The 13,109-nt window shown below is 39.7% G+C and overlaps 1 protein-coding gene across 1 annotated transcript in view; it reads left to right on the top strand.

Annotated features, from left to right (window-relative positions):
* The window catches only part of ITPR1 (inositol 1,4,5-trisphosphate receptor type 1), a 180,303-nt gene that overhangs the window by 53,235 nt on the left and 113,959 nt on the right, over positions 1 to 13,109 (top strand). The window contains exons 5-13 of the mRNA XM_075513607.1: positions 1,487 to 1,573; positions 3,193 to 3,351; positions 4,624 to 4,722; positions 5,200 to 5,283; positions 5,367 to 5,513; positions 6,901 to 6,996; positions 8,405 to 8,449; positions 11,456 to 11,610; positions 12,914 to 13,013. Of these exons, the coding sequence (XP_075369722.1) occupies positions 1,487 to 1,573; positions 3,193 to 3,351; positions 4,624 to 4,722; positions 5,200 to 5,283; positions 5,367 to 5,513; positions 6,901 to 6,996; positions 8,405 to 8,449; positions 11,456 to 11,610; positions 12,914 to 13,013 (972 nt within the window). The remainder of the gene's footprint in view (positions 1 to 1,486; positions 1,574 to 3,192; positions 3,352 to 4,623; positions 4,723 to 5,199; positions 5,284 to 5,366; positions 5,514 to 6,900; positions 6,997 to 8,404; positions 8,450 to 11,455; positions 11,611 to 12,913; positions 13,014 to 13,109) is intronic.

Raw genomic sequence — 13,109 nt, 5'->3', positions numbered from 1 at the left:
TGGTGTGTGCTTTTGAAATGTATCCAAAGTCTTAATCATATTTTCACAGAATACGCTATTTTCTTTATTTATGACAAAAGTGGCATCCAATCCAGTGCAGGCAGAGAAGTCTTGTCTTCTGTGATGCCATTGATAGATGAGAGGGCCCTAATGTCTTGAAGAAATCCTTTCTCGACAGAATACTTTGAAATAGAGCAAAAAAAGTTGTATTTCAGTAATAAAGAGAAAATTATGCTGCATTGCATTTCTGAATATATTTTTGAATTTGAATGAGTAGCTGTATTCCAGGTTCTCCTGGAGCAAGACCCAGCTATCATACGTACCAGAACTTCTAAAAATAGCACATTCAGTGTAAGCTGAAGACGCTGGAATATTATAACAGTATACAGATAGCTCTTCCTTTGCAGTAACTAAGCTTTGTCCTGTGTTATTGCCACTTTACCTTACTACAGTTAGGAACTGTGGGCACTTTCTTCTCCTCCAGGAAAAAACTGGACCTACTATAGTCCTTGAGATCTGAGAACCAAACCATAAACATTGATGCTTAGCCTCCAAAGAAGTCTGGTTGTAAATTGCTCTCTACCACCAGATACCGGTTAAAGCAAATACAGATTTTTTTGTAAAGAAAATGTTGTCTTTCATGTAAAGTAAGAGAGAATTTCTTTACCAAATGAAATGGTTTAAAAACACCCTGGGGAAAATAGCTCACTTCTTTTAAAACAAAAAAAAGTGCAAGAGACTACTTAATTTATAAGTTCTTAAACAGAACAATCTATCCCTATGATCATTCAATTTTGTAAGGGCTTTCCCTTTTATTACCATGTTAGCGTGACGCAGAAATGCCCAGCTGTATTTTCACAGCCAGTCTATAATGTAGCGCAGAGTATCCTTCAGCCTCATGAAGTACAAACTCTGTGCTGCTGGGAAGTTGGGAACTCATGTATTCAGAGCTGCAGCGGGCATTTGTAAATGTCTTCTAAACAATTCTGCTGTGGGGTGAAGATGATTAGAGTCATCATAAAAAGACAGGCTGTGGAAAAGTTGGGGCCTATATTGGCAAAGTGAAATAAAGATCCAAAGCTGAGGTCCTTTTCTTCCAATTTGTATAGAACTCAGTAGAAAGTAATATAGACTTCCTGGCTTAAGTTGTTACCCATCCCTTTTCACCCCCCCCTCCATCGGTGTGGTGTTGTCTTCTCATGGCTTATCTTCTATCTTGTCTGAGGTTTTCATATCATGTTTTATTCCAAAATTTTGCCAAATTCTACCCAAATTATGGATTGCTTAAATGGTGTGTGTCTATCTTCCTAAACAACGGAAAAAGGGGATTGGAAATGATGGTGTTGGAAGTTGGAAAAAGGAAAATGTGCTGTTTCATAAGGTCACTGTTTTTCCAGTTTCTTGAAGTACTCTTAAAGAACCTCAAGTGTTTGGCCACACTTTTGATAAAACAGTCAGCAATTGAATTGTTCTCCTTTAATTTCAGCATGCGGCAGATTTGGAAAAGAAACAGAATGAAACTGAAAACAGAAAGCTGCTGGGAACAGTCATCCAGTATGGCAATGTTATCCAGGTAGGCTGTGAACATCTTTGCCAGCTATATAGGATTTTGCGCAAACTCCCCTGCTCAATGTGACTTTAAAGTTCTGGAACTCATGGACAAGAGTCTGTAGCTTTGCAGGGTGTGACAGTGTCCTGAAGTGGGATCCTGTGAAGCAAGAACTAGGCATATAGCTATCATGGAGTCACTTTTTTTTATTATGGGTTAATTGTGCTTTTGGTTTTTTGGGGTCACCATATGATTGCTTTCTTCAGAAATACTTCTTAGAGCCTTCATTAGAGTTGGCCATTTGGAAGATGGCACGGGCAACGTACAGTGCCAAATACGGTCTCTCGCTATCAAATGTTGACACATAAGGAGAATCAAGCCATATAAGTAATTGCCGTCCAATGAAGCAAAGGATATGCTAGGTCCCGGGGAATGGAAAAAAAAAAACCCACCAACATCAAACCCAATAAAAATGGAAAGTACAATAATAGCATAATTAAAAAGACAGGTCTTTAATAAATGGGAACATAATATGCAGCAGGTGTGGGTTCACTCTGGAACCAAAGCAGACCTAATTCTACTAGGTAGAGTGCCTCAGCCCTTCAGAAGTAGGGATAGTTACCTGAGTGTTTTGAGCCTTAGATTAAGAAATTCCTCTACAAATTATTTTTATTTTATTCTGCTGACATAATACCAGCCAACAGAGCGGGTGGCTAGGAGCACAGGCAGACTGGGCTTTCTTCTTGTAAGGAGAAATTAATTGGCTGCCCTTTAAAGCAATTGCAGGATTTGGAGCCACCTGATGGAGGAAGGGCAGGGAAGTCCTTGCCTTGGTTGAATTAAGTGCGCTATTGGCCTATGTGTTTGAGGCCAAAAAAAAAAATCTACTTTTAATGATGAAAGAAAAATTATAATATCCGGTTTTGATTGGACTACAAACATCAACACTATTAAGAGCAGTGATAAGCTTTTGCCCATATTTTCCCATAACTCTCAAATATTCTGTGGGTCACCACTATTTATGGTAGTCAAAAGGCATGAAAAAGCACTTTCTATACAAAAGCACCTGTCTGTTAAATTTACTGGAAATTTCACAACAGTTGGTTAGAGCTGGGTAGGTCAGGAGCTGCAATGTGACCTGTTGCAGCTTACATACTCATGCCAATAGTGTGCAGTCTGCGAGGTGGTACACAGCAGAGGGTTGAAGAATGGGAGTTTTTTGAAGAGGGTCTTCAAAGAAGCAGTCATGTCTTCTATTAAATCACAGCAAAGCAAGATAAGAGCAGCTTTACTTCTCACCACCCCCTTCTTACCAGGGAAAACCAGTTAGTTCCCAGCATTTTACAACTTTTGATCCTGGGTTTTTGAACAGGCTGTTGTAAAGTGACAAGAGCGTTTCTAAGTGTTTATTGTTTGCTGGAGAAGGGACCATTGGCTTAGCTGAAGATGTTTTGTGCTGTAGGACTGTCTATATTCTGAAAGAAGTGTAAGTGACATTGTGCCTGAATTCATCAATATTTTTATATAATTTAGTTTTTATTTTAATTCCTGTGTAATACTGTGGTTATCTTGTGCACACTCACTATTTATTGAGGGGAGGAAAAATGAGCATTCTTAGAACTGAACTCTAATTCTTATTCTAGCTGCTTCACTTAAAAAGTAACAAATACTTAACAGTAAATAAGAGGCTTCCAGCTCTACTAGAGAAGAATGCTATGAGGGTCACCTTGGATGAAGCTGGAAATGAAGGTTCCTGGTTCTACATACAGCCCTTCTACAAACTGCGTTCCATTGGAGATAGTGTAAGTGCTAAGAGGGATGTCTTCACGTATTTGTGCACAGCTTGGCAAAGCTTGTTTCAGGCAGCCTGTCTTGCAATTAATGAAATCCACAGATCTTTTAGTGTGTGATGTTGCAGGAACAACGTTTTTCCTATGCAGTCATGAGGGGGAGGAAAATTGCTATGGTAACTTGTATTTTGGAAACATGGAATGATTTAATGTTGGAGGGAATAAGGGACCTAATTACGCTAGCCTTTCACAATTCCTGTCCAATTCAAAATGGTAGGAAACGCTGAGTTCCTTCAGTAGATTTGGAACAAATAATCAGCATCTTGGTTTTCAATGTTGTCGGTTTGAAATCAAAATTCATCATCACTTTGTATATGAGGAATAAGGCAGTAATGAGGTTAAATGGTCCTGTTCATGGGAAATCTGGAAAATAATTGGTTCTGAATTAAATGCATTACTGTTTTAACCTCTTAATCTCTTCTTTACAAATCTGAGTCACCTGGGTATACTATCTTCCTAAAACCATGAGGTAATAAGCTTTGGTGTGCTCTATGGTATAGTCCAGGTACATATTTGGCACCTAAACACAGCGGCCTTTATTGAATGGTAATAATTTATCCTGTAGAGTAGCCCCATAGATTTTGATGTGACTGTTCCTTTTCTACAGACACATGCATGCACACAGTAAAGCCAAAGCACAGGGTAGCGCAGTCTTAGTGGCCGTTAAGCTCTTTTAAATTACACCAATTCTCAGACACTTTATCACTAAGATCAGTTCTTTTCAATACAGAAAAGGCTTTTTGGTTTTTAGTTTAAGTAAGACTTTGCCCGAGAAGAAGGGAAGAACAGGACCTTTACTGTCCATAATAAAGTCCATTTGTCTTGAGTCATATGCCAGCCTGGTCAAGAATCTGATTTTACTAATGAAAGTGCGTCTTGGAGGAGGATGATTTTTGGCTGACCTTTTGCTATAGGACTTATTTGTTAAACGTTAACCAATGAAACAACTCCATGGAAAGCAGCAGATAGGTTAGTTACCAGAATTGCAGTCTGTGTTTCTTCTGCAAGCCTCTGAGTCCAATAGTATAGGGGTTTTTTTCTGCCTGAATGACTGAGTACCATGAGCTAAATTCTGAAGCAAACAGAATCCTGGTTTTCATACTCAGCCTGGCATCTCTCCAAACTGCAAGAAGGTGATTTCCTCCCATCACTCCCATTAGAAAAAGAAAGAAAAAGAGCTTTCTCAGGTTGCAAGTTTCTGTCTGATGCTGCACTTATCTACAGGTTGTCATTGGAGACAAAGTAGTCTTGAATCCTGTCAACGCTGGCCAGCCTCTCCACGCCAGTAGTCATCAGCTTGTCGATAATCCGGGGTGCAATGAGGTAAGGGCAAACTAACACAGCTGGAGCAACTGTACAAACATCTGTATGTTTCAGCTAAGCTGCTAGGACTTGTGTTTTATGAAAATCAGGTTACCAGTAAGTTGGTTGGTACCTGTGGCATTGTGGTTATCTTGTTAATCAGCAAATTAATATAGCTATCAGGCTTTTCTCGTATCTGCTGAGCACTGGATAGAGGTTTGAGTTTGATCTCTTTTGCTTGACTGGCTAAAAATAAAATCTTTCTTAAAAAAATCAAAAGTCGTGGCACAGTGATGTGTAGCAAGTGACTTCCTAGCAAGTCAGCTCTGTAGTTACTTGTTCTGGAGTAAATGCAGAAAGGACTTTCCTTCTGTAGAGTAATATAACAGGGACTGCAGTATTCTGTTGAAAATTGTCTAAAAGGTAAGGCAGTACTTCATGGCAGTATCTTGTGCAGGCACAAGACAGTGGGACTAATGGTTCTAGTTCTCCTTTTAGGTCAACTCTGTGAATTGCAATACAAGCTGGAAAATAGTCCTCTTCATGAAATGGAGTGATAACAAAGATGATATTCTCAAAGGGGTAAGACTCAAAACTCTACTTGCTTGTAACTTGTTCACTGATGGGTGCTGCCTATATTGACCATGCTGTCTGGGCTTTGACAGGGGGATGTGGTGAGACTGTTTCATGCAGAACAGGAGAAGTTTCTGACTTGCGATGAGCACAGGAAGAAACAGCATGTGTTCCTGAGAACGACAGGGAGACAGTCGGCCACATCTGCAACCAGTTCAAAAGCCCTATGGGAAGTAGAGGTAAGAATTGTAACCCAGGCTGAGTGTGGCTTTGTAGTAACAATTACTGTTTCTGTTTAAAAACAGATACCTGGATATTTTTTTTTTTTTTTTCGTAAAAGTCTTCCTGGTGTTAGAAGTTTAATCTTTAAATTCCTTTACTTACTGTGCTTTCTGTGCAAAATCAAAGAGGAGTTCTGATCTCTAATGCTGCAGCAGATAGCTCTCGAATTCAGGTTCTTGACAATTCAGAAAAAGAGGACAGAGAAGCATCTATGAAGTCATTTTCTTACCAGTCACTAAAGTTTAACACCAGCTAATAATTTCAACTGTCCTGCTGAGTGTACGGAACACTCTATTTTCAGTGTGTAATAATGTGATTATGCACATCCTCATTTGATAGGAGATTGCAACCCTTTGGTAGTCTCTGTACGTTGCTTGTCTGGACCATTTTTTTTCTCTACTTGGCTTATAAATAGTATGACTAACACATTGGCCATCACTGGCTTCTTAAAATATCTTCACGCTGTTGGTGTGATTAGAGTTGGTTTATGATTTTAAATGTTTGCCATGTGAACTGTCTGCGAGAATCATAAAATTAATGGTGGATACGTGTTTTTCGTATTCTCTTTCTACAAGTATCTGCTTTGATATACATTGAAAGCCTACCTAGAATTAACATTACTTTGACATGTTACAACACATCAGTAGCTTCTGTGGTAACTGTTGATGTATATGCAGTTACCGTTGGTGAATGCGAGGCAGAGGTAAGCTAGTCCTTCCCCGAAAGGCACAGCTCAGCTATGCTGAGTTTTCCCTAAGGAAGTAGGTATACCCACAGAGAAGCTGATATGGAGTAACAGATCATCTGATGTTGGAGGCTCTGCTTGCCGCAGGAGAAGTTAGAGAGTAAATACTACAGTTGTCAAATTCCTTTGTACAACGGCATTGCATTTGAAACATTTCCAAGTGTCTTCCCTCACCCACTTTCAGAAGGTCAAAAATTAGTTATACCAAAAAGGTAAAGGACTTGTTGCATTTTTTTTAGGAAGTTTGTTTTAAGACCTAGCAACACATGCACATCTAGAGCACCTTCTTTAATTACTTCTCTGCCAACTTGCACCATAATCTTCCTGCTGTTGCTCGCCAGACTCCAATGGAGTACCAGCCATGGTCAGTGACTTTGCAAACAGATATTGTAACTTGACAATGAGCAGAAAATGAACTAATTGTAGTCTGCCTACAGTAATTACTGTGCTGTGTGTTGTTCACATAGGAAAGGTTGTTTCATCTTTTCTGAAGCTCCTCGTTAGGTTTCTTCTTCCCTGTACATGAAATACAGTAAATGCTGTGTTTGAAAGGAAGGTCACTGACATACAGTATAAATGTGGTTTCCCTTTCCTTGTAGGTGGTGCAACATGATCCTTGTCGTGGTGGCGCGGGGTACTGGAATAGCCTTTTCAGGTTCAAACACCTTGCTACTGGACACTACCTAGCAGCAGAGGTAGGTGTTGGGGCTTGCATAGGAACTCTGCCTTTCCTTCCAGAGTATTTTCTTCCTTTTACACCTTCTGAAAATCTCTCATTTCCTGCCTTAAAAATAGACACAGAGGAGGGGAGGAGAGTAGTGTTTGTGTCCTTAGTATTAATAAAAAGTAGATGGCTAAACATAGAAAACAAGATGAAAGAGACATGAAAGTGACTTGAAAGAATACCACAGAATACAGGGGTAGTCTTGAGCTTATTTCACTTTTTGTATCAAATCTAGAGGCAATAAGTCTTCTCCTGCAAAGAATAGACACTAAATAGTATCCTGTCATGTGGGCAGTAGAATCAAGATGAATTTATTAATAGATGAATAAATTGTAAATGGCTGAGAGCCTTTGGGTGGAAATGAATTAAACTATTGTTAGTTTCTCTTGAATCACTGATTTCCGAGTGGAATTGTAGAACTGAATGTAAAATGAAAATGCAGTTAGAATTCAAACCAGTCTTGTAAGAACTGGCGTAACACTTAGCTGTCCAAGCACAAAATAAATAAGTCTCTTTCTGTCTCAATAGTGAACATCTTTCCCCTGTTGAAGTAAGATTTCAAGACACTTTATTAAAAAAAAAAAAAGTAAGAAAAAATAGTCTAAGGGTTATAATTTCGTGAGTTTTGCTGCTTAACACTTGTAAATGTTTATTAAAACTACTTCTATTTACTTTAAAGAACAGATATATCAACATGCCAATACCCAAACCTCTGTACGTATAAAGCTGTCCTGGATGTAAGAGTGTGTAACAGGGCAGAAGGGCTGTCTTAGCCCATGCTATTGATCTGAGAGCTTCAGTGAGAAAAGTCCAGATTAAATATCCCATTTGATATTCTTCTAATAAGCAGATTGGAAAAACAGCAGCATTTTCTCACATGCACACTTGCAAATCCTTTTCAGAAATGATCCAGTATAGAGCTTTTCCAGTAAATCTTGGGTTTGCTAATCAGCCAAAAAAACCCCGTGGTCTTACATCATGCAGAAATAAACCAGAAGAGATTGCTCACCTGACCCATGGTTAGAATAGAGTTTGTTCTAAGAGATTTCTGCCAAGCCAGTAATTTCTAGTTGGAAATTCCACTTGGGATTTAAAAAAAAACCCTGAAACTGGTAACTCTCTACCCCTCTTGCTCCTTTAGTGATTATCCTGAACAAGATAAATCTCTCTGCGTGTTTGCAGATTCCTTAACTGCTTAATTCATGGACAGATGCTCGATTAGAAATGAATCAGTTTGCACAGTATATTTGTTCTGCATGCCTGGTAGTGCTGTAGCAGTAGAGTGCATTTTTTACAAAATAAGTTTAGACTGCGCTGAGGTTGTTTCCCACTTCCAGCTCTGTTAGAGTTTTGACGTGCCTGTGATTCTGTTTCATCAGGTAAACCCTGACTATGAGGAAGATGACCTGGAGTGTCAATCCTCAGTAAGTATAGGCAAGAGTATGATCTTGCCCCTAATTGAGGAGGGCTTGACACAGGCCCAGGTATTTACTTGGCCAGTGCATAGATGGTCCAGGCTTTGTTGCTAGTGAAGGAACTAAAGAACTGGGAATGATCTGAAGGCTTTTAAGGCCTATCCAGAGGAGTGGATATTGAAAACTGGATTAGGGTTTAGTGAAGAGCAATGCACTTGGAACAGTTATATGTTACCTGGACCCCCTCGCCTCCCCCCTTTGTAGCATCTCTCTTTCTGTCTTCCTGTTTCTTAAACCTTTGCCTCCTTGAAGCACTGTGTTGAACAGGTCTGAAAAGCAAGTTGCTCAAGGTGACACTGGATGGCAAGTGTCCCTACCGGGATGTTTGTGACACACGGTGCTGTGCCAGTCAGTCATCTGACTTCCTTGTTTAAGAAATGAATTCCCTCTCTCGTTGTAGCTTGTCACAGGAAAGCCAGGATAAAAGGTCTAGAGAGCAAGAATGGCAGGATGAGAATTATTTCAGTGCCATTCTCCTGATTTTCCTGTGAAAGCAAGTCTGTATTGTTTTCGGTAAATGTGTCAAAGATTGAGTGTGCTGATGCTTTGTATTAATAGAAGCTTCTCTTGGGTGTCAAAGGGAAGCAGCATTGCTTCAGTAGTTGAAAACACATAAAACTGGAACAGCCCTATCCATTGTGGATTACTTTTTTTTAGTTGGATTTGATTGTCGGCTTATAAAGCTTTCTTGGTCATTTATCCTGTATTATGGAAGATTTGCTCCATTTGGATATGAAAAAGAACTACTCCAATTTTTAAAAGGAGATGAATGCACTCTGATGCTTTGAAATCCTGAGAAGTGGAGTTTTCCTCCTAAAAGGATTTGTCATAGCCTGGCCATTAAAAGGCTAACCCTTGCCCCCAGATATTGAGCTGTTATCCTGATTAGTTCTTGGTGGTATTTCGCAGCAAACACTGATCTTCTGACAGCTTGATTTCAGTAAACATAGTGGAAAAAATGAACAAAAAAAACCCCATGAAGCTACTGAGGGAGGGGGCCACCCAACTTTGAACTATTTTGTTGGCTTAACTTTTTGAAAGTTAATCAGTGTCAAGGTCTTTTATGTAGACATCCATCCTACTGGTGTTTTGTTAATGCCTTCTTCTGATAAGTGCAGTAATAATGATAACACACCGGCTTCAGAGTTGTGGATTTTTTTCCCTGCTGTCTCTTTACCACTAGGTGGCAAAAATAGACCATAAAGAATCAGTTCAGGAGCACATAATTCATTTCTGACACAAAATTACTGCATCGTTTAACATTCACTAGTGACAGGATGGTGTAGGCTGCTTTATCCAACTTTATTCGAACTCCAACTTTATCCAAATGTGAGCTGTCTGCAAGACGGCAGGTTCCTTTGCACAGCCCTGTTTTGTTGTTGTTGTCTCCTTGTATCTCGGTGAGCTGCACAAGAATGGGGTTTAAATGGGCATGGGTGAGATGCCAGCTAGTACTCTTGCAGCATTAAAGAGGACTGCTTTTGTCAACTTTGGGGTTGAAGTTTTAGTTCTCCCTAAATTGCCCCATATCCTACTGCCTGATTTACTGCTCATTTTCAGCATTGTCACAGTTTCGATAACTGACCAGTTGTCTCCTGAAGTACAAATTGTGAATACAGAGCAGCTGCCTTACTGTGGAGATGGAGACAGCTGAAATGCGGAGAATTCATTCCAAGTGAGCGAATTTCTCCTGGTGTAAAGCCTCCAGATGGACTCTATTCAGTGTATAGTCGCTTCTTCTCTTGAAGGCACACTCCCAATGTGTATTTCTGTTCCATACAGCTAACTGTCTGTTCCCATGTGCAAAATCAGACTTTAAATGTCACTACTTTGCAGCCAAGTTCATTGACTACGAATGTGCTAACTACAGAGTATCCTGAGGCACAAGCAACATTAGATACCTTTTCCGTATGTTTAAGGATTGCAGTGCCTTACACCAGGACTTTAAAAGACAGGTACTTGAGCGCTGACTACTTTGGGTGTCTACCTTCCACTGGTGTCAAGATCACAGAGAAGCTGATAAATTGGTTGCTTGATCACTTTGAAAATTACATCTAGGATTTAGATGTTTATACATGGACAGCTGGCTCCTGTGTTGTGTCAGACAGTTAGCAACTTTTTTATTGACTCATGGTAATTCCCTAGGAAAGGTTTTAGAGAAAGTTGTAATTCTTTTTCCTTAGTTTATCTTCATTTTTTTTCCTACCCTTTTGTCCTTTCATCTGAAAATCCAGGGCTTTACTCAGTTGACATTAGTATCTTTACTTTGTTAAAGGAGGCTGGTAATTTGCTAGCACTTGGAAATAAAGATACTTCTGAGGCAATGTCCTTTATAGCATATCATTGTGTTCACACATCATAAGCTGAAGCGTGAACAGCAAGACATCTAACTTCTTGATTAGCTTTCTGTTTCATTTGTCTGTGATTCATAGATGTGAGTCCCATTTTTGCCGCTGAAGTTGATTATTTCCCAGCAAGATTGTTGGTACATAGTATTGCTGATTTTTTGTATTTACAGCTCACATAATTACTTTGTTAGAGTGATAATTGCAGTATGTCAAATACATTTCAAGAGCTAGTAGTGTCGGGGTGGGGATCTTAGCAGATGTGAGTCATCTGAGACTAGTCAGAGTTCCCAGTGTGCTGTGGGGTGTATGGCTGGGGGTTTTTGAGTCTCTTCTGGCACTGTCTGCAAGACAACCTCTGTGGTTTAGGATTTATTGTGTTTGTGATCCAGAAATACTCAGAAGTTATTAACACCAGGGAAAGCGAAGAAATGGTTGGCAAGACCAGCTACTTGTTAGTTTTAATGGTGTCCTAAAGCCCGGCTGTCTTAACTGGTACTTGGAGTGGTTCAGAGTCATGTCTGCAAATTACAGGACACATCTATTTAACACTAGGCAAGTGGGGCTGGAGGCCTTGGTCTGACTGTGTGTGATGGGACTTCTTCCGCAGCTGGACCCTGAGCAGGATGCCTCCAGAAGAGGCTTACGCAGTGCTCAGGAGAAGATGGCGTACTCTCTGGTGTCTGTGCCTGAAGGAAACGATATCTCCTCCATATTTGAGTTGGACCCTACCACCTTGAGAGGAGGAGACAGCCTTGTCCCCAGGTACAGCTAAGCATAGTATTAGAACTGACAATCTGCTTCAGAGTTTGATTTTTTTTTTTTTTTTTTTTTTTTAATTTTAAGGTAAAGCTGTCTCCCACTATTTTTTTTTTTTTTAATCCTTTGGAATTAAGATTCTTCCTCAAATTAATATGGAAATATTTAGCAAGTGCCTGAAGTTTCACTTTAGTACTTTCTAATTGAGTTATAAGTAACAGAACCCCATTTTACAGGTGGGAAAATTGAGATTAAGTGACTTCCTTGCCAGGGACGAAAAGCCGTGGGTGTCCTATCAAGTCACTCCTGTGACCTGTCTTTATTGTGCTAGCTAGGATGTAACATCGAGTATTTAGCACTTCATTTTCTGTTGTTTATGTGTCCTTTACTGTTCATATAGTACCTCTTGCTACTTAAAAGATGCTGTACTCTTCAAAGATACACAGTCTGTATGCAGGCTCTTTGCTGTCACTGAGAAAGCACAGCATATTTATTCCACCTACTTTATCTAAGCAGCTCTCTAAATCATTAGACACATCAGACACAAGTTAGCAGAAGTTAACACGGCCACCAAAAGCAGCCATCCTGGCTGCCTCTTCTCTCCTTTGGGCTGCCATGGTTGTGTGGAGAGAGGAGGTTGTACTGCAGCTGAGAAGACTGTTTCTTATCCTGCCCTAAGATGCTTGTCTGACTGTGGCTTGACATCTTTTATCAAAGAGCTGGCACAGGCAAAACAGCGTCATTGCCAGACATACCTGAGAAAACTAACTCTGGGAACTGCTGTCCCCATAGGAAGAAAGACTTGTTGACTTCTGGTAGAGAAAATTGTTGCGTGCTTGCCATGTGTTCTGATATCTTAATGGACCTTTGATGCTTGTACAATGTTGACTCTTCTAGTCTAAAAAGTCTCAGTTTAGAAAATATAAAGTAGATAGCAGGGAGTTATGGGCTGAAAAATACAAAGGAAAGGCAAGAAGCTGACAGCTCAGATACACTATAGCATGTGGAAATGTGAGAATTTGAAGAGGCTTAATTTGTTACTGTGCAGCAGCTGAGTTACAGTAACAAAATATAGATATAGTTCTGTTTTACAGCAGAATCTATTTCATCATATAAGAAGACTTCTTAAGGTGAATTTATAGAATGAAATAAGGAAAGAAAAGTCTTATTCCTGTTATGGTATGCAGCACGGATAAAGATGACACTTTTTTTTCCACTTGTTCCTGCCAACATCTTGCAATTCAAACAATGTGAAGATTTCCCATCTGGGAAAGTGGCTCATACTTTGAAACTTTTTACTTTCTTTCAGGAACTCTTATGTCAGACTTAGACACCTTTGCACTAACACCTGGGTTCATAGTACCAATATTCCTATTGATAAAGAAGAGGAGAAACCTGTGATGCTTAAAGTAAGTCTTGTCACTTGTCATAAGCACATCCTTTGATTCCTGTACTTTCACAAAAGTGTTGTTGGCGGGAGAAGTTCTGGTCCCTTGAGACTGCTG

The sequence above is a fragment of the Mycteria americana genome, chromosome 11 (assembly GCF_035582795.1).
Source record: "Mycteria americana isolate JAX WOST 10 ecotype Jacksonville Zoo and Gardens chromosome 11, USCA_MyAme_1.0, whole genome shotgun sequence".
Taxonomy (NCBI): Eukaryota; Metazoa; Chordata; class Aves; order Ciconiiformes; family Ciconiidae; genus Mycteria; species Mycteria americana.
This window is presented reverse-complemented; position numbering and strand designations above follow the sequence as displayed.